Source organism: Camelina sativa, chromosome 8, assembly GCF_000633955.1.
Source record: "Camelina sativa cultivar DH55 chromosome 8, Cs, whole genome shotgun sequence".
Classification (NCBI taxonomy): domain Eukaryota; kingdom Viridiplantae; phylum Streptophyta; class Magnoliopsida; order Brassicales; family Brassicaceae; genus Camelina; species Camelina sativa.
In genome coordinates this window covers 24,745,539-24,768,791 of record NC_025692.1, presented here as the reverse complement: position 1 = coordinate 24,768,791, position 23,253 = coordinate 24,745,539, and the positions used below count along the sequence as shown (strand labels likewise).

The following is a 23,253-nucleotide window of genomic DNA, read 5'->3' as shown; positions in this document are numbered from 1 at the left end:
ATAATCTAACAAACTTTTCAATGTAATCACATTTTGTTTTGTACATTTCACTTTGTCAGCACTTAGTTCAAACGAGAGCTGCCAATGTAGAATGCAAATGGAAACATTAGGATATATCGATTATTGGCATTACAAATGAAGGATTTATACCTACAATTTTGTATCTAAAATCAAGGTGTTGGTACAAAATCGACCCGTGTTCCTTTTTTGTTTTGTTTTTAGCATATCTGTGGGAGTAAAGTAAAGATATGTAAAAAGATTCTAAGAGAAGAAGATACTGAACTTGGAAGGTCCAACAGTATGAGAAAAACCTTTAATGGACAATTCAGGAACCGTAGCTTTCTCCACCATAAGAAGCTCATTGTCTATGAATATCACAACCACCGTTATATCATCATGAAAGAATCTCCTCACTCCTCTCTCCACTTTCTTCAAATCATCGTAACTCATCTCTCTCTTCTTAGCAGCTATGTTCATCGCTCTTCTCACCAGCTTCCGAGCTATTCCCTATGTTTGTTTCATTCATGTATAACATTAGTGATAGCAACCAAACAGTCTAGGAATGAATCATTATGAATATCTTGAGCAGTGGCACGTACAGGACGAGGGTTTTTATTCACTATGTCTACAGCTTGCTGGTTGGTCATATGTTCCCAGAGTCCATCTGATGCAAATATCACAAATTTGTCGCTTGTTTGTAAGACTCTTGTGTAGACAGAAGGCTCTGCTGATAAGACCGGTCTTTGTAGCCGTTCAGCGAGATGGAAACGCGGGAATGAAGGGTCAAGAGAGAACTCTGGGCGCTTTAAATATGCATCCCCTATTGATTTAGATACCTTCACAAATGAAACACAATAATGACTTATAATCCAAAGATGACACAGAGGGTCTACTTGAAGATGCAATCAAGTCACTTTGGTTTGGTCAATTGAAACAATAATAGCAGTTTCATAGCTTTGTTCTTATAAGTGTCACAGGCCTTTGTGATATGTGATTTTTGAGGGAAAATGAAAAGAAGAAAAACTTTGCAAACCTGAATGATGCCTTTGATGCGCCACACACCATGTTTAAGGACAACAATATGCGAATCATCCGGATGCAATGACCTAAGCTCTTGTCTAACTTCTTCCAAAGCCGCATTGTGATCACTAGTCAATTGCTCAGCTACAATTTTGTTAGACCTATTACTACTCCCCAGCACAGCACGAGAATCACCAACATTAGCTATAAGCAAGGTCCCTTTCCAAATAACTCCAACCAAACAGCAAGAACCAACAGCTGCAATCAACGGTTTTAACCCGCAAGTCCTTCGCACAAGCGTGAGAAACCCTTCCTCAGTAGCAGAAAACGCAGCCCTCAGTGTCTCCTCTGAAATGGAACTCTTTTCTCTCGAAATTCCTAAAAGGTCAAAACTTCTAATCAAGAAAAGCAGGTAATGAAACCAATCTAATCCAGAAAGCTACAAAATTTCAGAAACGAACAAATAGAGAGAGACCAAGACAAAGAACAATCTGCCAAAACAAGAAAAGTTTTGTAATCTTCAACATAGAAAAAAAAGTAGGTAGCTCTCACCAAAATATCAAAAACTGGATTGGAAAAAGTCAAGATTCACTTCACTGTTCATCAGATGCATAAAGATTTTAAACTTTCTACCAATTAATTTCCGATCAACAAAACCAAATCTTGAAAGACTTCAAAAGTGGACTTTGTTTGACTTCAAGAAGAAACAAGATTCATAAATGAAGGAGAGAGATTAAAAAAAAAAGAAACTAACTCATCAAATGAGAAAAGAGTTGATCAGAGATGTATCGAGAAGCTTCAGGACCACCATGACCATCGTAGACTCCGACGAAAACGGCACCGTTTCCAGTCTCAACTTGACAATGATCTTCAAGAACCTCGTTAGCTTGCACAACAGCGATGGAGAAGTCTCCGAAAGAATGTCTCTCGAGTTCTCTAGACCAAAGAAGCGAGTCACCGGAGGAAGAGTCACCGCCGTCGTGGTGATCATCGTTGTCATCAACATCGTCGTGGTCTCTGTTCATACGGCCGTAGCGGCGCATAGGTCGCAAACAAAAAAGAGCCATTCTCGCAAACCAGGAGAACATCCCTCATTTGCTCTCCCTATCTCCACGAGAACCAAGCTCTTTTTTTTTTTAGGTCGCCGGAGACCACACCGGAAAGAGGAATCTCGTGATATGTTGGTGGGGAAAATCAGATTTTTTATTCTTTACTTTTTTTATTGGATCGAAAGCTTGAAACAGGTGATAGAGAGAAAAACGAGTTAACGAATCGGAGATTTTTGATAAAAAAGCAAACTTTGTTTCTTTATTTGATCAATTGAATGAATAATTTTTAGATAAAAAATATGAGATTTTGAAGAAAAAGGAAAAGACTTTGGTTTGGTTGGTCCTATAGAGAGAGTGGTTGAAGCAAAGTGTGAAAAATATGATTTGTGTAAATTAAAGTTTGAGTGACTCGAGTCTATAAAATATACTATAAATTAAATTAATAATGACGTAATTTTTGTCTCTATTTACCAAGGATCTGACATCATATTTTTGTTTTTGCTTCTGTTGATTTCTCCTTAGCAAAACAAATAGTGCAAACAGAAAGAGAAAAAAACAGAGTGAAAATTTTAGAAACACACATAAAAATTGAAAGTGCAACATATTGTTTGAAATAAAAGTTCATCTACTCATGACGACACCATGTTGTTTTATGAGATATCTAAAGAGTTGACTCGTCCTCAAACGTTTGTTTCTTTCTTTGGCTCTGTATCCTCAGGTGGAGAAGAAGGAGATTGCAGTGAAGGCTGCATCTGTGGGTTCTTTAGAACTGAAAGGTACCCAGGTGTTCGTGGTCGGCAGTCCGTATACTCCACTTCAACAAAGTACTCAAAAGCATACAAATCAACTATAGCCATCTCAGGTCCTTCCTCCTTCTCCCTTTCAAGCACTTTACCAAGAAGATTGAAGAAACCCTTAAGAACGGTCTCCATACTAGCACCCTTCTCCTTCAGTTTCTCGATACACAGTAACACTCTCGTATAACCAAGAACAAGCTGAGAGTAGAAATCGTGTTTGGTATCAGTTGATAGCATAAACCTAAACAAAGGCTCAAGCTCAGGTTTCATAAACGCACTCTTCATTAACTCCTGCCCAAAACACATCCCAAAAACAGACACAAACTGGGCAGTAAGCTTAATAATATCAAGCTCCTTGCGCGTGATACCTTGATCAGGAAGTAATGGGAAACTGATAGGTTCTGCATCATGAGTTTGAGGTCTTAACTTCAAAGTCGTGATTCTTGCTGGATCATAAGTACTATCAGGTTGGGTTTTATGCGATCGCATTGGAGGCTGATCCCAGTCGTTGTACTCCATGTTAACAAAATACTCAAAAGCATGGAGATCGATCATACCCATCTCCACTCCCTGTTCATCCTCCTCCTTCCCAAGCACTTGACGAAGAAGATTGAAGAAACCATCAATAAGAATGGTGGCCGTACTAGTACCCATCTTCTTCACCTTCTGGGAACGCAATAAGACTTTAGAATACCCAAGAGTAAGCTGGCCGTAAAACCGGTGTCTGCTATCAGTAAATGACTTCTTCATAAACACAAAGAGGGGCTCAAGCACAGGTTTCGTAGACACACTTTTCTTCAGTTCCAGAAGAAAGTACCACCCATACACAGCCACAAACTGCTATGTAAGCTTTATGATATCAACCTCCTTGCGCGTGATCCCCACAGGAAGGAGTGCGAACCTCGGAGGTATTGGAGGAGGAAAAACATAGGCATCTTCATTCTGACCAAGGCTTTGCTGGTAACGTACTTCATCTTCATCTGAGATTCTCTCGACAATATTTTTGCTTTCTGAACTGTTTTGCCTCAATAGCGACTCACTCTGCGCCCAAATCGACATTAGTGAACGGCTTCGAGATCGATCTAAAAGCTTTGAAATTTGTTGGAATTATTGTGGATCTCTCGTAAATCTAATCCTCTCTTTGCTATATCCCCTTTTTCTAGTTTTTCTTTTGTGATCTATGATCGTAAACAACCCTATTTTATAGACCTAAGATTCTAATACACAAAAGTAAATTGCCAATTACTTACTTTCCAATTTTTTCTTATTTGTCTTTTCTTTGCGATTCACATTTTTTTTCTTTGTTGACTTTTTTTTTTCAGGGTTTCCTTTTGGCTTTTGCTATGAATTCCTTTTCCTAAATCTTTTAATTGCTTGATTTTATTTTTTTATTCCTTAATTTCTTCTTTCTTGAGTTTCCTTTTCTAGAAAGAAAAAACAAATTCAAGAGTCTATATATGTCATGCATGGTACGATCGTTGTATAAAAAACTCGTTCCGCATAAAAGTAAATTTTATTAGCGGATCAATTCATATATAATGCGAATGTTACTACTCAAAAAGTTAGCAATATATTGTGGAGACGAGTACAAAGTTGAATGCGATTTTCATGATTCGTTAACCCATATTGTTATTGTCAAAGTTGCATGAGCATATTATTGCTAGTGATAATCTTAGTCATTGACAATATTGCATGAACATATAACTCAGAAAGTAGGACTGTCATCAAACAACAACAAAAAAACTAGATGAGATTGAAGTCCTACAGTTATTCAGAAGGATTAAAAAAAAAAGACACAACATGAACACTTAAAACCACGAAACTTGGAATTAACAAAAACAGAGCAAATAAGAGAACCGTAAAAACAGAGCAAATTTCTATCCACTATATCCCCCGCCGGTTCCGTACGGACCGGGACCGTACCCGGTTGTACCACCACCACCAACGTGTGTGTTATGAGCGGTTGTCCGACCAGTTCCAGTGTCCCTTCCGATCGGGTTGGTCGCAGCTGTACCCTCCACAACGCGGTCGGTCAGTTGTCCTGTTCCGTGGCCAGGCAAAGCCGACATCTGGTGTGTCCCAGTGCCGTGTCCGACTTGTCCAGTTGTCGAGTGAGTGGCCGACCCCAAACCCAAACCGGTTCCAGTTCCGGTTCCGATTCCGGGTCCAGCCGCTTCTTTCATGGCAGCGTTGTGCTCATACGTTTCTCTCTTCTGCATCTCAGCTAGATTAATCTTATCTTCTTTAACTTGTGTAGCCATATGTTTCTGAAGAGGGTCTCGCGTCTTCATCTTCTCCGCCTTTTAAAAAAAAACCAAACCCAACAATACCCCATTAATCTTATTAAAACGAATCACACCAAAAAAGTTTCGTTTGATTTGTAAATTGATAATGATCACAATTATATTATTATTACCTTTTCCTCCAAGGTAGCTTTGGTCTTGTCCATGCCAGACTTTGCAGAAGCTGCAATATTCGAAGCTGTTTCTTTCATCGACTGCATTTTTACCGAATCTCTTGCTTTTCCTTTGGTGAAATTTCAAAGATGTTACAAAAGATATCTTTTGATTATTTTTGTTTAATGTTTTGCTCACCGAGCATGTCCCATAATTATAGGCTTCGCGTTCTCCACGGATTGTTATATTCGAAAAACTGTGACTATTATTTTATTACGTTCTTGACGACACGTCAGCGAGACGTGTCATTAAACAAGAGGTGGTAGGTTTGTATTGCAGTTGTTGGTCTTACACGTGTTGAAGCCTTGAGAGTCGTAGAGAAGATAGAGAACGACGCGTGCTAGGCTTCGGAGTTTGCCGCTTGTCAACGAAACGTTAGCATCTAGTATGTCGGTAATTAACCGGTCACGGTATCGTTCCCGGTTATATGATCTGGTTGTATTGTTTAGTGTAATCAAAGACAAAATAAAGTATGCAAAAGAAACCTAAAGGTGCCCTTTGCTAAATCTTAGGGCTTAACATATTATTTTAAGTACTTTTAAGTTCTAAATGTGATGACAATTAAGAAGCACACGTCAAATCTCCAGAGGCCTAACGATTGGTCTAAAGTTTTCAAACCAAGTCGCAATAAACAATCGATCAAATAATTAAAAACAGAGCAAAAAGTCAAAATGATAGTGGAAGGTAAACAATGCGTTAACAACCAAAACAGAAACACAAATGCTTAATCTGTTGAAAAGTCTAAAGGCATATAACTAAGTGAATCCTGACCTGCGCAGCTCGACTTCATCATGCGCAAAATGGCATCTATCTCCATATGTAAAGTTCCCCTGCATCCACAAGCCACGTCTATCAACACAAAGACAGCTTTAGGATGTCTCCTGCTCCGACATTGTAATGTGCAAGTGACTTGTCGTCTTTTAAAACCCCGGCTTTCCCACTCAACTCCAGCTTGTTTGCTATTTTCTCCTTCAAACTTGTCACGTTTCCGACAAGGACTGAACTGTGATCTCAATGAATTGCCCATCATCGACGGTTGGAACAGAAACCCTGATCGTAGAGGGACCCTGAAAATGTATGATTGTTAGTTAGATACAACAAGTCTTACAATAACACATAAAACAAAGACGGTAAAAGTTAGTAGGAAGAACACATAACCGGATGTTGAGCAAGAAACTGGTCTTCTGCAACAAGAGTTGACTCGTCAAACGTTTGTATCTTGGGCTCTGTATCCTCAGATCCCAGTGAAGGCTGCATGTGTGGTGGTGGCTTCTTCACAACTGAAAGGTATCCAGGTATTTTTTGTAGCCAGTCCGTGTACTCAACTTTAACGAAATACTCAAAACCATGCAAATCAACTACGACTATCTCTGGTCCTTCCTCCTTCTCCCTTTCAAGCAATTCACCAAAAAGATTGAAGAACGTTGCCGGCTTGCCGCTTGTAGACGAACGTTCGTCTAACACAGCATCGACTGATGTAGGTGATTAACCGGTTACGACATCGTCCACGGTTCTGTGAACAGAACGACGTGTGTTAGGCTTCGGAGTTCGTCACATGTCGACGACCGTTAGCATCGAGTGATATCGGTAATCAACCGTTCACGATATCTTCCCCGGTTATGTGATCGATGGTGGTTGTATTATTTAGTGTAATCAAACCAAAATTAGTGCACTTAGATTTTAATTTTAGGGCTTTAACTTTTAAGTCTTTTTTAAATTTGCTGTGATGGTAATTAAAAAGCACACGTGTCAAATCTTCTGAGCCTATTGATTGGTGGTCTAAAGTTTTCAAACCTAGTGGCAAGAAACAATCGATCAAATAATTAAAAACAGAGCAAAAGGTCAAAATGATACTGGAAGGTAAACAGTGCACTAACTAAAACAGAGACACAAATGCTTAATCTGTTCAAAAGAGGCTAAAGGCATAACTAAGTGATTCCTAACCTCCGCAGCTCGGCTTCACCATGCGCAAAATGACTCTTATCTCCATATGTACAGCTCCACACATCCATAAGCCACGTTAATCATCATAAAGACAGCTTTAGGATGTCTCCTGCTCCGACATTGTAATGTGGAAGTGATTTGTTGTCTTTTAAAACCTCGGCTTTTCCAACTAACTCTTAGTTTATTTGCTATTTTCCCCTTAAGCTTCCCACATTTTCAGATAAAAGACTGCATTGTGATCTCGACGGTTGGAGCAGAAACCTTGATTGTAGAAGGACCCTGAAAATGTACGATTGCTAGTAAGATACAACTGGTCTTCTGGAACAAGAGTTGACTTGTCAATATTTCGTCTTACAAAAGAAAAAGAAAAAAAACATAGACGGTAAAAGTCAGTAGGAAGACCACATTACCATATGTTGAGCAAGAAACTGGTCTTCTGGAACAAGAGTTGACTCGTCAAAGGTATCCAGGTATTTGCGGTCGCCAGTCAGTGTACTCAACTTTAACAAAATACTCAAGAGCATGCAAATCAAGTAGAGCCCATCTTCGCTCCCTTCTCCCTTTCAAGCACTATACTAAGAAGAAGATTGAAGAAATTAACCCTCAAGAACGGCGCTCCTTCAGTTTCCCGATAGTTACTGGTTTAAGCTCCGAACGTGTAAGACCAGTAACTAATGCAAACGATGTCATCAAGATCCAAAGAATATCAAAACTTTGAGTTGACAAAGATCAATATCTTTTTTTTTTTTTTCACTGAAGGATTATATTGATTGATTAGAATATACGGTAATACAAAAAGGATCAAGGGCAATCAACCCAGATAACAAGCTAAATCTAAGCTAAGATTCTAGCCATATCATCTACAAAAAACTTTTGAAGCCAACACGGATACCCAGTTGCTACATAAGATTGACGGTGATCCTCTCTTGTTACACTCTTAGTTATAAGATGAGCACCAAGATTTGAGTTCCTGTCTTCCAAAAAAATTTTACAGTCCAATACATTACCCAAAGCTGCTTCTAAGATCCTGGAATACAGCAAGAAAGAAGGCCAAGCTTTTGGCCGCTGAAGAGCTCCAACTAACTCTATATCTTCTGAAGCGAATATGATTTTACTGAACTTGTGACTAATCATACTCTCAATAGACCAAAGCCAACTTTGTACGCAAGCATCCAATTTGGAATGAATCGTAGCAAAAGACTTTCTGCTATGCAATATAACTTCACCGGTTTCATTAAACCCAAGCTGCTCCACTAACATTGAACTTTTTATCCCAAGATGATGCAAAGTTACATTTTAGCCATCTAAGGGGGGGAGGAGACCAGAGCTTTTTTACCTGTATGAGGTTATGGCTTGCAGCTTCTGTCTCTCGTTCCTTCAAGGATTGAGCATGAAACCATTTCTGGACATTTTCTCTGATTTTTGTGATTGTCTCAGGCACTCGAAATCTTTTGCCTTCAATACATAACAAGTTTCTGTTTTTCCATAGTTGCCATAGTATCCAAGGGAAGGCTTTCCTTATCTCAACCTGCACTTTACTATCTTTCCTCACAAGGATCAGGTAATACATGTTCTGATATAGAGATTCAAAATCGAACCCATAAATCGGAGACAGATAGTCATAAAGTGCCCAGATTTGTCTAGCAACCGGACAGGTGAAGAGGACATGGTTTGTCGATTCTCCCTCCAGCCCACAGCTCTGACATCTTGAGTCGATTTTTAGACCTCTGGCAATCATTTTGTCAGCTACAAGAATGCCACCCGAAACAACTTTCCACATAAATGTTTTGATCTTGGAGACTGTACTACATTTCCATAACTGATCTTTTAGAGGAAGGATTGAAGGTTGCATTAAGGCCTCTGTTACCAGATCAATTTTCTCTTGTTGATAGGCAGCCCAATAACCAGATTTTACCGAGTAGTCCCCACTTTTAGTATGTTCCCAGATGAAGAAATCCTTTGAGAAAGGGACTGGCTTGAATTTACAAATCAACTCTACATCTCTAGGATAGAAATAAAAATCCAGTTTTGAAAGATCCCAAGAGTGAGATTCCACATCAATGAGATCTTTCACTTTTAAATCCAAATCAAAGATGATATTCTTTATTAGGGGTGCTCGCATAACACCATCCAGGATCCAACGAGAAGACAAAAACAGACTCACCATCACCAATCATTTGTTTAAGCCCTCTCTTCAAGAGATCTCTCCCGTGAAAAATGCTTCTCCATGCATAAGATGGTCTATCTCCAATATCTGCACTTAAGAAATCACCATCTTCAAAATATCTGCTTTTAAAGAATAAGCTAGAACATTTAAAACCAACTCTACATATCGAACAGTAGAGCAAAGTCTCAAGATTAAAGCTAACAAAAGTTTCTCAAATAATATTTCTAATAAACAGAAAAAACATAGTACAACTACAATACAAGAATGAGTCAAACAAACAAACGCAAGTGACACCAAGACATTATATATTATTGTGAAGATGTTTTTAAAATATCTAATAGGAAAGAACATTCCTCCAAACTTTCATGACCGTATGCAATGCAAGAAATTCTTCGTCCTCATCAGGGAAAGCTTCACCAGCAAATTCATATATGTCCCATAAGCCAAACGGGTTGGTGGCCAAATAAACTTCATTTATTCTCTTAGTACGAATTCAAATTAACCACGTCAAAAAACTTATAACCGTATTCACTGACATGGGCGGATCTATGTAGTAGTGATGGGGTGGGGCACGTGCCCCATGGTACTTATTAAAAATTATCTAATACACTCGGTTAGTTTGGTTACATAGCTTAATTGTTACCAAGGTGTCCCATGCATCCTTTTTAGAGAGGAATTCGATTCCTAACTTTCGTCTTTTTTTTTTGTTGCCTTTTTTTTCTTACATCCAATTTTCTTTTTGCAATGTCTACTTACATTTACTCCACGTGTTCTCTTTCTCGTGCAAAAAGAAACTCCCACCACTTCTTTTATTTTCACTTTTTTCTTTTCTTTTTAATAAGTATATATTTATATAGACAAAACTTTTATCCCAGTCCCAGTGGTTTGAAATGATATACCACACAATACATGACATAAACTTGAGTGTGCAATCTATATATACCACACAATACATAACATAAACTTGAGTGTGCAAACTACTCTTTGAATCTTATGATGTTGGCCCCATATTCCAAAAGATAGATAGTTAAAGTGCTTCCAAATCCCCGATATTGTTTTTAAAGGAATTCTTTATGTTAACCTGAAGATGCATGCCTACGGCTACTTATAACGGATGTTTAAAGTTAATGTTGTACTTTGTTTGTTTTCATATAGTATATGTTGATACTTTGTCAATCTGAGCATTTGTTTTTAAAAAGTCATTAAGTCACCACTAGTGATGATTGTCATAAAACTCAAAGTTGTACTATTTGATTTATTTGCATTAACTGTCACTTAATGATACAAATTTTTTGTTGTGTTAAGTGCATGCATTTATATACTTATATAGGTAGAAACTTACATAACTAAATAATTAAGACGTACGTAGCGAAAGAAGTAACAAAATAAAAACTAGTGATATGTAAACGTCACGTAGTGACTGATTCACCAACTTAATTGGTGAGAACAAGTCAATCTATCTCTACTAATTAGTCAAAATCGTGGGTCCTGATTTTGGAGTTATTAGCGTTTGGTCTGTTGTAATCTGCAAATGATGTACCTCAAAAGTCCATATCTTACGTAAAAGACGTTTAGGCTGACAAAGATAGGCCAACATATAGTTTACACATCGTATACCAAAAGCTCACTTACCATATAGTGCTTTGGTTTTAACAATTCATTCACCTACTTAAAAGATTCAGCGGAAGATATTGAAGCGGGAAAGAAGAAGCCTAAGTTTCACGCAGAACCAACATTACCCATCTTTCTCAAGGCAAATACTTATATCAAAGGAGAGGAAGAAAAAAGCAAAAAATAAAAACAAATGGGGTTGTTACAAAGAGAGGTGTTAGAAATTTGGATTGACGTAGTTAGTGGTTTTTTGCGTAAGGGATTGATCTCTTTTGGTACTGATCTTCTCTGTTTGCACAGGCACTGAGAGGAGATCAAAAGAATAGCACACATTTGTCTCTCATTCTCTGTATCTACTTTTCATCAGGCTCATAGTCTTGTACATGATCTCATCTTACATGAAATTTATGTACAAGACTTCTTATTCATAGTTTTAAGATTAGACAAAGGAGGGAAGAAGTGAAAATGTTTAATATGATTCTCAAATAGCTAGGTTTCATTTCATTTCATGAGGTAATCTCAAGACTTAGTGGTGTTTAATAAGACTTAGTATGCATAAGAAAACTAGAGTTGCACTTCGCTAAACTGTGGTTATAACTTAGAAAGCACACGTCGAATCTTTAGAGGCTTCCCGATTGGTCCAAAGTTTCCAAAACAGAACAGTAAAATAAAAGATAAAATTGAGCAAGAAGTAACAATGATAATGGAGCTAGAAGTCACCATGATAATGGACTTAAAAAGTAACAAAAGTGACTGGTATCATTAAATGACTTAATTACCACGAAAACAAAGTGGGCTCAACAAAAGCAGAGAAAGCATCCTAACATAACATTCCAATAATTTTCATGTGTCTATGATTTTCCACATTAGGAATTAGGAGGAAAATAGAGAGAGAATTTAGCTGAAATCTTATTTACTCAGATCAGAGAAGAGAAGCACACCCCTACGAGCAATAACAGAGACACCATCTATGTTTGAAACCTTTGTCATGAGGAAGCTCTTGCCCGACATAGATGAGCCTGAAAATAAAGACAATGACAATGAGATGACATCCAACAAGCTTAAGAAGAAAAGCAAACAGAAGCCCAAAGTATATACCAAAGCCATGACTTAGACATAATAGATCCACAGAGTCATTGGGGTAAGCAATAAAAGCCAAAATCTAATGAATGATGGAGTAAGCAATGTTGAGACTAAAACTAAAAAGACAAGTAAAGGTAAAGGAAAATTCAGGAGCAAATACAGCACAAGAACAATGTTCCAAATGAGAAAAGGAGCAGTGCAAGAGATAGTCTTGTGAAGATGTCATCTCATTTTCAAAAATGAAATCATCGCCAACTCAAATTCAAAGTGACATCAAAACATTATCTAGTATTGTGAAGATGTTTTAAAAATACCTCAAGGGGAAGGAACATTCCTCCAAGCCTTCATGACCGTGAGCAAAGCGAGAAATTCTTCATCCACATCTTCAGGGAAAGATTCACGAGCAAGTTCATATATGTCCCACAGCTGAAACCGGTTTGTGGCCAAATGAACATCCTTCATTCCGTTGGTGCGGATTCCGATCAAGCAGGACAAGAAACTCATTATTTTCTTCGCCAGCTTGGGTGCGTGCACGTTTGAAGGTGGTAACAACATGTGTAGGAGCAGCACCATTGTCTCGGAAAAACACAATGAGATTCTGCACTGAATTCCTCAAACCAGCAAGCTCAAAATCCAGCACCTGGACATCAGAAGGATTAGAGCACCTGAGGACTAGACCCCACTCTAGCAAATCAACGATACTCCGCATCTCCTCAATGATGATGGGAAGCCGAGCAGAGAGAAATTCACTTGCGATGTAGTGACCTCCGTCAACGCGAGTTTGTTTTGTTTGGATATCCTAGCGAAGGATATCCAAATCCAACACATCTTGCTCTGAGCGGTCGATGAATGCGCGTCGCCCAGGATCCGTCACTAGTGCTCGAGCGAGCCACTAGTTCTTCTCTTCATGGATAGCAAATAAATAATCAGATGTAATACTTAAATCCAATAGAAGAATCAAAATATAAACAATGTTAGGCTGAAAACGCACCATAATTTCTCGCGACTACGACGAATTGCAAATTTCACAAACAAATAGCAAATTTATATATTTAAACAAATAGCAAATTTCCGATGATGATGAACAATTTCTTACATTGCATACGGCCATAAAAATTTGGAAGAACGTTTGTTCTCCTTAAATATTTTTAAAACATCTTCACAATAATATAGAATGTTGGTGTCAATTGTGTTTGTTCTTTTCTCATTTACACTCATTTTTGTATTATATTGTGTTTTTTCTGTTCATTAGAAAAATTAATTGAAAAAACCTTAAGAATTTGTTTTACTACTTGTAGAGTTGGTTTTAATGTTTTGCCTATGATAATATTGAACTTTTTCTCCGTCTCCATTTTATTTGATTTAGATGTTGATATTTATAATTCAGAGTTTTGATTAAAATATCATCACACAACCCCGTAACAAAGTTTTGGAAAAACTCCGAAGACCCGTACAATAATGGGCCTTTATTAGTTGGGCTTATAATTTCGATCCATTACCGACCTTAATTTTATTTTCCACTAAACGTCTAATAAAAACTTAGAAAATAATGTCATTACCAAAAAAAAACTTCGAAAATAATGTGCTGTGAATTCATCAAACCCGAGTTTTTTTGGTTTGGGTTATTTGATGTTTTGATCTGTTCGAAGCGGTAGAGTAGACTCGTTAGAGAATGATATATAATGTCGACGCGAGTTATAGTTTGGCCTTTGCCGCTTGTGAACGAACTTTTGTCTAACACACAGTCATACAGCATCGACTGATGTCGGTTATTAACCGGTTACGACATCGTCCCCGGTTCTGTGATCGAGGGTTGTAGTATCATTAGAGCATGATTTCTTAAGACAAAACAAGTACGTAATTGTTTAATACAGTATGCAAAAGAAACCTAAATGTGCACTTAGCTTTTAACTGTGATAATAAGTAAAAGCACAGATCTAAAGTTTACCAATTAGTCTTAAGTTTTCAAAAAACAGAGCAAAAGGTCACAATGATAAATTGAGAATGGAGCTAACAATGCCTTACCCCATACAGAAACACAAACGCATAATCTGTTCAAGAGTCTAAAGACATAACTACGCCATTCCTGACCTGCGCAGCTCGGCTTCACCATGCGCAAAATGGCATCTATCTCCATATGTACAGTTCCCTTTAAGGAACCTGTCACAGATCTTGGTCTTGTAGCTGCTCCCAGGATGTGGTTTCCCTTCAGAACCACCAATCCCTTGAGGTTTCTTGACTGATCCAAGCCTCCCTATAAGCTCTCTCACCATCCCACTCGCTACATTGATCTGCTCAAATGTTCCATCTAGCTCTATAATCTTCAAGTTTGGGTCTCTTTCGTGATCTTTTATTGACAGTTTTGCTCCTGTTTGACGGCATATCTGCTTTGAATGGATTCCACTTTTTCCAATGATGGCACCAGCTAAAGAAGCATCTACACTGATCTTGGCAGTAGCAGAAGCACCAAAGACTGATACAGGGCCTAATCCTGGATCCCCTCTCCCTGAGAATCTACCACCCGCACCACCAGATCCTTGCATATTTCTGGAAACTTGAGCAACTGATGGCCGGAGAGTTGTCATCTGCGCTGCAGCATTGTATCCACCAGGTACATAGTGCAAGAAGTGGCAATTGTCACCAAACGGACATCCAGAAGTGCTGCAACAGAAAGCGTAATATGCATCAGCAATTTCATCCGAGAAAGAAAACAATGACATATCTATAAAAATATTGCACTATGGCTACCTTCTCGACAAAGCAATAAGCTTCAATGCAAAAATGATGAAAGAAAAATAAAACAGATTCTATTACATCTCTCTATCACCAGTGAAGTAACATGTTTCTCTGGAGCCTAAGACTCAAATCTAGCACAAGGATAATGCAAGAAGAACCTTACCCGAGAATAAATGTTAAATGCTGCATATACAAAATACAAATTCCTTACCATCAAACAGCAGAAGTAATAAACACAAAGACAAGTTTTGGTTGATTTTCATATATTAGATTCACCAGTAGAATTCAGTTCCAAAATTATTCTCCATAACCATATAAGCTTATCCATTTCTAGGAGGGATCACAGTTTGTTACATTTGAGTGTTTAAGGATGAACAGAGTGCTACGTACCTGTATAACAACTATCCACTTCATTAGCACAGCACAATTTTATACAAAATTACTTGTTAATTTCAGGATCCAATCAGGATAAAAAATTAGATTAATAACCTGAAAAATTTAGTGCATGGCTTGGATTTGCTTCCTAAACCAGTAGAATTTGATTCCATCTCTGTTGCAAACATTAAGTGCTTTTACTTGGTTAAACTTATCTAAAATTTTCAATCTGATATCATTTTGTAATTAGCTCCACTGTGCCCTCTGCCTTTATATTATATGCATTTCAGACTCAACGCCTTGAGTTGACATATAGATCAATATATATATATATCAATCAAGTATGTTGAGTGGCCACAGACAAAGGCTAATGGCTTATTTATATTCGACTGGACTGATGAATCTAATGAATATAGCAGAACACAAAGGAGGAACAAGAAGCAAACAAACTCATTGGCTCCAACAGTAGAAACCAAGTCTCTCAAATAGAGGGGTTTGCGAGTAATCTCTCTAATGAACAAAAGAAGCATCAAACACAAGAACATGCCCAAACGAGAAAGGAACATGCTTTACGAGAGAAAAAAAAAAAGAAAAATCTTGTTTTTAACGAAACCGAATTGTCTCTTGTCATAAAAGATCTCGAATTCGAAACCCAATAGGAGACGGGAGGGCTAACCTTGCTTAGACCTCTTGTATCCTCCGCCATTGGAGTTGTGTGCTTCAGGGCGTCCTCTCTTTCGAGCATCCATGTGCTTGAGATATCGATGGAATCGGGAGAAGGTGAAATCCGAAATCGGGAGACTGATGAAAGAGAATGAGACTGGATCTCAAATTTTCGTAATTTGAGCCTTTTCGTTTCTTCTTATCCTTTAAAGTTCTTTTGGGTTTATCATCATCATCATCGTCGCCACAGCTCTATAATATAAAGATAGAGAGGTTTGATTGAAAATTTGTTAATAATTAATTTAAAAAGAAATTAAAATTTCAGGAAACACCAAAAGACCAGGAACTATATGCATTAATATTAATTTTATAATACCTCTAGATTTAATAACCATAGAGTTTAGTTATTTGATGAGACTGAAGTTTAATTGCTTTTGCAAGTGTAATAAGAACAAACCAAAACAATATTTTCCCAATATTTATCTCTAATTCACGTATAAATTTGACGCGTTTTAATTTTTATTTATAGTCACATTTTAAGTTTAACCTAAATATTGGTCGTTAAACCTAGAAATGTGATCAACAACTTATTTTTAGTTATACGTAGTAACTAGTAACTATGCGACTTGATTACCAACTTGTTTTCAAAATGGAAAAAAAAAAATCGCTAATAGTCTCTTTACATACAAAAATTCCTAGGGATTCTTTTCATACATTCTGAAAACACAACGTAGAAGAATACTAATGATGTTCATCAAGTGGATCAGATGAACAAAATCTTTTTGCAGGGATCCCACAAAGCAAAGCAGAAGAAGAAGAAAAAAAAAAGTAATCTTGCAGGTCATTTTTCCCTAAGGTTGATGATGGTGAATCTCTTTCTTTATCCCACTGTCATCCAAGCAATGTAAGCTCATGCGAATACGGTTCTTCTCCATCTGACTCATCAGCAACCACACAAAAACCATGATAATTAATAACATTATTGGTCTTTCAATGATCCACACATGCTTGTCAAATTATGTTGTTGTTAGTGATCTTTTAGTACATGACTGTTCTGACTAATCACTCTCAGGATGGGAAAATGATATGAAGATGCATCATAAAACATAAGAGTAAACAAAGCCATCTGTTCGTATTTATTACCGCTTTCGTAATCAGAAGCATCCGCAAGCCTTGCAATGGCAGCAATAAGCGCCTGTTCATGTTCCTGTATCATCCAATAACAACACCAAGTTTCACTTTAACTGTTTCTTTCAAATAGATATCTCATCACAAAGTTCTTATCATATCTCTCACCTTGAGTAGCTTCTTGGCCTTATCAAGCTCATGTGGATTAGGAAGGTTGGAATCAAAAACTCTCTCGACCTAACGGGAGGAAAGATTTCAACATCAAAAAAAGCCTTTAGCCTAAAGAGAAACACAAATGCAGAGATAGAGATACGTACCTCTTTCACAAGTGAGTCTGTGTTGAACAATTCAATCTCATCCACAAACTTCCTCCCACCACCGTTTTCTGTTGCTAAATGTTCTCTTCTTGGCTGAATTCTTGGACCTCTCCCTCTACCACCATGACTTAAGGTTCCTCGATTCCCACGGGTTGTTCCACCGCCATGTCGTACATTTAGAGTTACACCATTCTCCTCTCCATCCCATTTTATATCTTCCGGTGGAATCTGCAATTATATAAACTAACCTACTTCAGGTTCTGCTGAAAATGGTATCATACTAGATGGATACACTATAGAAAATATATCCCACGTAATTTTACTAATGAACGCAAAAGACATTTTCAGGAAAACCTTAATACATAATAATGTCAAAAACTCGTGAACATTACCTCCTTAAGATCAACCCACTCCCATGTCTCATTCGCTGTGTTTATATCATATACCAACGCATGTCGACCCTGTGAGGAAACAATGAGTGCATCCGTTATGTTCAATGTTAAATACTGTTCCAAACTTCCAGATATTTCAAAGTCGTAGTATACTTTTCAACCAGTCACATACACCCTGATAGGATTCAAATTAGTAAACACCTCCTTTCTTCAATTCAACAAGAACTACACTATAGACTATCAAGAACTAAACCATGATAACTAGAGAAGTCTTTTGACCAATGCCTAAACCAAGATCCTAGACCAATACAGAGCACTCCAGCTTATCTTACCTAAACTTTAACCTATTAGCTCTCTACTCGACTATATTTGCTGAGCTGTAAACACAGTTACAATCAACTACAAACCAGCTAGGGTAATTGCAGCGCTCTTGCACCAGACTAACTCTGAACTTAACTATTAAATGTTGATCAGGCTCAAAGGCGTTGATGTCAGATATAAAAGCTATTAACAAAGGACACAATTAGTTATATGGAGCATTTTGACGTTTAAAGGACAGGAGACACCTCGACACATACAGATATACTGTCGAACATATGACTAGATGTATTCCGAATTCCTGATACAATCTAAATAAAAAGGTATCAGCCATAAGAATTAAGAAGTTACCTCATCTGCATTGTATTGTGTAACTACTGCTTCATAGAAGCTGTTGTCTTCAGGCCATTTTGTCCACACTTTTCTTCCAATAAGAGCTTCAGCAGGTTCGTTTGCTGTTACTACACGGTTACTGATTACCCTGTTCCTAGTAGAACCAATCGACGGATACTGCATGTGCATCACAAATGATACGGTCAGTAGATAACACAAAACTATATGCAAATACAGATGTCCACTAACTTTTTCTATGAAGAAAGATTAAAACGAGAAGTCTTACGGATTGGAACGTCTTCTGTTTCTTCCGAGAAGCTGAAAAAGTCGGACTAGGAACAACAGCGAGGGACTGTTTATTTCCCTTTCTCGAATCACTGTCATAACATAACATCATATTAAGTACAAGATACAGCAGAATCTCATGTTAACATTAGCTTTATTGTCAACACAACAAATGATCAGAATTCTTACTTAATTCTTTCGATAATATCGTCATTTTGGACATTGTTCAACATCTCTCGGTGTTCATCATCAGATACCCTCAATTCTTTACGTAGACTTGTCATCATGCTTGCTTTCTCCTAAAGAAATTGAAGATCATAACAAGCCGTTCAATATGACAGTAGAGTTTAGTAATAATAACCTTTTTTAAAGACAAAAGGAAGAAAGAGGACTTTTACCCAAGAGAGAGTATCCGCTTGAGCTTTCAAAGCCCTTAATACAGCATAATAAGCTTCCTGCTCAAGTACATGAATCTGCGCTTCCATATCAATGTGTAGACCTACCATACACTTTTACATCCAAATGAAACTACCCCTTTTCTTCAAACCTTCTTCTGAAATTTAAAATTCAGATAAATTCAATCAGAAAATGTATAGACTCACTGGAGTTAGTGCAAAACACTAAAATTCTTAAAACCCTAACAAAGAGAAAAATTTGAATCAAACCCTAGAACCGCTGGATCTCTCAATGAACAAAAGCAAAATCGCTCAAACCAAATTACGAAAACAGAGGAGATAAAACATACCGCCGTATTCAGAACCCTTCCGTAAAAGCGAAATCTTTACACAGAAACCCTAGTAATCGAAGAGGAAAAGATTGAATCCCAACGGAGAGACGCAATAAAGGGACGATGAGATCCGACGTGTGAGTGATGAACGGATAAATTCGTTGGGAATTCGAGAAATTGAGAAAAAGAAACAACCTTTTTTGTGTTTTTGGCTATAGGGAGCGACAAAGATTGATCTTTACAAAGCGCAAGTGTAGTTAGTGTTTTAGCTGGCTGAGCGTGCGATAGAGAGAGAAGTTCCCAAGTTGGAGGAGAGAGAAACCTTAGTTTGGTCGGAACTCTTTGGAAGCTCTTCTTCTAATGACAAGACGACGCATTTGTTTCGTTTCTTTTATTTGGGCCTATTTGTATGATAATATTGGCCTCTTTGGCCCAAATAGTTTATAGGTAAAGGATCTCTTAAAATGTCATATCATTTGTGATCCAATTGTGTAGCTTACATGTCAATTGAACCTCAACTGGTTTGAAGAAAAGGGGTAGTTTCATTTTCAACCGTATGGTAGGTCTACACATGAGATAGATCATATGAACCTCAATTGGTAAAGAATTTGGTGCAAATTCATCTTTATAAAATTATTAGACTCACATCTAAAATTGAAAATCATTTACAACCGTATAAATTGCTTATTGTATGTTAAACTGTCTCCATAGAAAAGTTAGATAATTAAGTAGAGAACATTTGAATTGGTTCCCTGGTAACAACAAAAGAAAACAACAATATCAGAAGATACTAACAAAAGAACTCAACCCACCAAAAGCCAAAGTTATACAAAAATCCATTCCATTCTCATCCTCTCTTTTCCTTTTTGGACTGTCTATTAATTCTAGTTATAAACCAACCACCATCATCATCAGACTGTAACACAACAAACACCACACAATCCATCCTCTATGCTTCCAATACACATTTTTTTAGAAAACTCAAAGCATGTTAAGAAAGAAAAAGTGAAAATTACATTAAAATAAATTAAAGAAACGACTGGCCCCCATCATCATCATCATCATCATCATTATCAACTGCTTCTGTTCAGCATTTCGTGGGATCTCCTATACGAATCAACCTTCTCCAACATGAACTTCTCATGACAATTTGCTATAAACATATCAGCCAATTTATCAATCTCATTCATCATCATCATCTCTTTTCCTTCTTCTTTGTCGTCTTTAACCTTATCTTCTAGCTGTCTTAGATAGCTAGTAAGCTGAGATGGTTCTTGAATATCATCATCATCAAAATCATCGGGAAAATCCATTGATTCAGTCGAATACATTGACTCCCAAGTGGAGTCGTACTGGAGATGAGCTAAGTAGAGCTCTTGAGGGAGACGTCTTAGCGCAGAGACAGGCACTACGTGAGAGGAGCAAAAGTTGTAGTGAAGTCTGAAAGAACCGAACAAAATATTGCTCTTTTGTTTCTTGGAGGCTCTTTTTGGATAGCGTAAAGAAGACACTGATAAGAGATTGTATTGCTTCTTCTTCAAGACTCTAACAAGAATGGATGAAGCTCTAGAGATTTCACGGATTAGTCGACAAACATGAGAAAAGATGAGAGTTTGGATTAGGGATTTGAGTTTCATGGAGGTTGAGTTTGGTGATGATGAATATGAACATTGAGAAGAAGACATAGAAGATGTTGATTTGAGTGGCAGTGCCATTCTCTCTTACTCTTTCTCGTTAGAAAATCTTTGGTTACCAAAGGGCTTTAATACTCTTTAGTTGAATTGTACTAAAGGTTATGAAAGCTTGTGGAATTACTTAAAGACCCTGCTACTTTGGGACTAATTAAAGGGATGCCACTCTACTCTACTTTGGAGGTTTTAATTGTGGTCTGGTCGGGATAGTGTGAGCCCACTTAATCTGACATGTTTGCCGAATATTAGGAACATCACAGATTTGAAAGAGAGTAGAAGTGACTTTAGATTCAAGTAACTAATATTACTAGTCTGACACTGACACTGATCCTTGCTTCTGTACTGTCTTTATTTCAACAACAGTTTTCACATCTTTGCTAATTTTTATTCTGCCACTCCTGAGCTAAGGTGTATAATCGAGGTTAAGTGGATAACCAAAAGTTTAACGCTAATTGGTCTGTAATATCGAGTAACAAACCTGACTTGTTTACTATTTGATTCAAACGAGTAAATAAAGGTGGATGACGAATCTTAGACCACATGAATTTTGTAGAACACTTTTATGTCGAAAAACAAATCCCTAGGATCCCACATATGATCCACTTCCTATAAAAAAAAATATTCCACAAAACCCCGCTTCCTATATTTCAAACTATGTAAATTCCTTATTTCTAAATTAAGTTCAGTAAACCTTTTTTTGTGTGGTTTTAGATGTTAGTTCCGATTACTTTTGCAGAGACCCTCTGAACCCCAATTTAAATGGGTTAGAATTATATTTATTTTGACTAGATATATAAAAAAAAAAACATAAATTCCAATTAGTTGTACCTATAATCATTTGAATTGAAGACCTAATATACAGAGTCGATATATAACTTATAATTCTATATTACATTGCGTATATTTCCAAAGTTAGAATTCTACATAACGAAATTCGTATGCACCATGTCCCCCAACAAAGCGGAAGCGGAGAAGCATCTGACTAGACTAAGATAGAAAGCACTTCAACTGCGTTTTATGGAAAAAAGGTAACTACGATATGTACGTTTTGCGGTGACACGACTTTTGATAGTCAGAGAAGAAAAAGGAACTAGTATACTGACACTGTATATCCATCCATCCTGATCCAGCGTGTCCTCGCAGAGTCGCAATCATGGAGACTTTTTGTCACAAACCAACGGTGAAGACAAAACCTCTAATAATATGGGCTTAATTTGTATCTTTTGAGCCCATCAAAAGTAAAGAATCAATTCGGCTTCTCTACGGCCTTGAGTCTGGAACTAATTAAATACACAGCAGGATATGCTCATAAAATTATATGGTGTACATGAAGTACATCATGTACATGTAATAGAAAAGGTTTACGTTAATATCATTGGCTATGCCACACCTGAATTTTAATTTTCATACATCTGTATGTTGCTGATATAAACAGAAAGTATTAAAAATACATAGTAGCTATGATGCTCATAATGGTTTTTAACCTAGACGGAGTCAATTTTTGAGTATATTTAAGAAAAGATATGTATTTCTTTCTTTTGAGATCTATGATACAGTTTGTTCTTATGAGGAGATTCGGAGCGTAATGTTAAAATATTTTTATAAGGTTAATAGGGTATTATAAATTCCGGCTGCAGATCTTGATTCTTTTGTTTAACAGATTTTTTTTGGGGAACTTCAAATGTACACATAGAGATATAGAAGAACCTTTAAATTAAGGTCAAGTTTATTCAAATATTGCCCTTATAACAAAGTCTACCCAAATTTGTCTCTGCTATCAGAACAAAATTATAAAAATTATCAACAAGGTAATAATTTACGCAAATAAATAAATTTCACCTCGATGTCGAACATTATTTTAAACAAACAAAAAAATACTGAGTTTTAAACTATCATATATTTGACACGATGACACGCGTCAGGGGGGCCATTTGTGACTGGCCAAGACGAATATAAAGTCTAATAATAAAAAACGAAATTAAAGAAATATACAGAGTAAAAAATGAAAGACCTGTCTGAAGAAATGTAATTTTAAAAACAAAAGTGGGAAGTGCAACTTGTAAGAAGAGTATTGGGCAATATTTTAACACGTAGGGAGGAATCTTACAGTTGTTCCACTGTGGCTTTCCATTTTTTAATTTGAATCATTTAATTAGAGGTC

General features: G+C 37.1%; 5 protein-coding genes across 10 annotated transcripts; all 5 read right to left on the bottom strand.

Annotated features, from left to right (window-relative positions):
• Positions 2–4,029, bottom strand: LOC104708430 (probable protein phosphatase 2C 68). 2 transcript variants are annotated; one of them, XM_010425005.2, is made up of 4 exons: positions 3,114–4,029; positions 1,034–1,412; positions 600–836; positions 2–507 (listed from the first exon to the last, which is right to left on the bottom strand). In XM_010425005.2, the coding sequence occupies exons 1-4, from the start codon at positions 3,614–3,616 to the stop codon at positions 262–264; spliced, it is 1,365 nt and encodes a 454-aa protein (XP_010423307.1). In that variant the 5' UTR covers positions 3,617–4,029; the 3' UTR covers positions 2–261. The 2 variants fall into 2 exon arrangements, with proteins under 2 accessions (XP_010423307.1, XP_010423306.1); XM_010425004.2 differs by lacking the exon at positions 3,114–4,029 and adding an exon at positions 1,775–2,445 and having other exon boundaries at positions 88–507; positions 1,034–1,398.
• LOC104708429 (18 kDa seed maturation protein-like) lies at positions 4,521–5,497 on the bottom strand. Its single transcript, XM_010425003.2, has 2 exons — positions 5,283–5,497; positions 4,521–5,166 (listed from the first exon to the last, which is right to left on the bottom strand). Exons 1-2 carry the CDS (start codon positions 5,367–5,369, stop codon positions 4,744–4,746), a joined length of 510 nt encoding a protein of 169 aa, XP_010423305.1. The 5' UTR covers positions 5,370–5,497; the 3' UTR covers positions 4,521–4,743.
• On the bottom strand, positions 14,013–16,197 carry LOC104708427 (zinc finger CCCH domain-containing protein 52). 3 transcript variants are annotated; one of them, XM_010425001.2, is made up of 4 exons: positions 15,915–16,197; positions 15,353–15,413; positions 15,218–15,253; positions 14,013–14,788 (listed from the first exon to the last, which is right to left on the bottom strand). In XM_010425001.2, the coding sequence occupies exons 1-4, from the start codon at positions 15,985–15,987 to the stop codon at positions 14,203–14,205; spliced, it is 756 nt and encodes a 251-aa protein (XP_010423303.1). In that variant the 5' UTR covers positions 15,988–16,197; the 3' UTR covers positions 14,013–14,202. The 3 variants fall into 3 exon arrangements, with proteins under 3 accessions (XP_010423303.1, XP_010423304.1, XP_019084487.1); XM_010425002.2 differs by lacking the exon at positions 15,218–15,253 and having other exon boundaries at positions 15,915–16,196; XM_019228942.1 differs by lacking the exons at positions 15,218–15,253; positions 15,353–15,413 and having other exon boundaries at positions 15,915–16,004.
• LOC104708426 (protein EMSY-LIKE 2) lies at positions 16,541–19,753 on the bottom strand. Of its 3 annotated transcripts, none has more exons than XM_010424998.2 (11): positions 19,597–19,753; positions 19,420–19,468; positions 19,073–19,227; positions 18,864–18,973; positions 18,676–18,766; positions 18,408–18,566; positions 17,739–17,807; positions 17,347–17,574; positions 17,198–17,266; positions 17,045–17,108; positions 16,541–16,836 (listed from the first exon to the last, which is right to left on the bottom strand). In XM_010424998.2, exons 3-11 carry the CDS (start codon positions 19,178–19,180, stop codon positions 16,793–16,795), a joined length of 942 nt encoding a protein of 313 aa, XP_010423300.1. In that variant the 5' UTR covers positions 19,181–19,227; positions 19,420–19,468; positions 19,597–19,753; the 3' UTR covers positions 16,541–16,792. The 3 variants fall into 3 exon arrangements, with proteins under 3 accessions (XP_010423300.1, XP_010423302.1, XP_010423299.1); XM_010425000.2 differs by having other exon boundaries at positions 19,073–19,224; XM_010424997.1 differs by having other exon boundaries at positions 19,420–19,752.
• Positions 20,324–21,143, bottom strand: LOC104708425. Its single transcript, XM_010424996.2, has one exon. It carries the CDS (start codon positions 21,114–21,116, stop codon positions 20,475–20,477), a length of 642 nt encoding a protein of 213 aa, XP_010423298.1. The 5' UTR covers positions 21,117–21,143; the 3' UTR covers positions 20,324–20,474.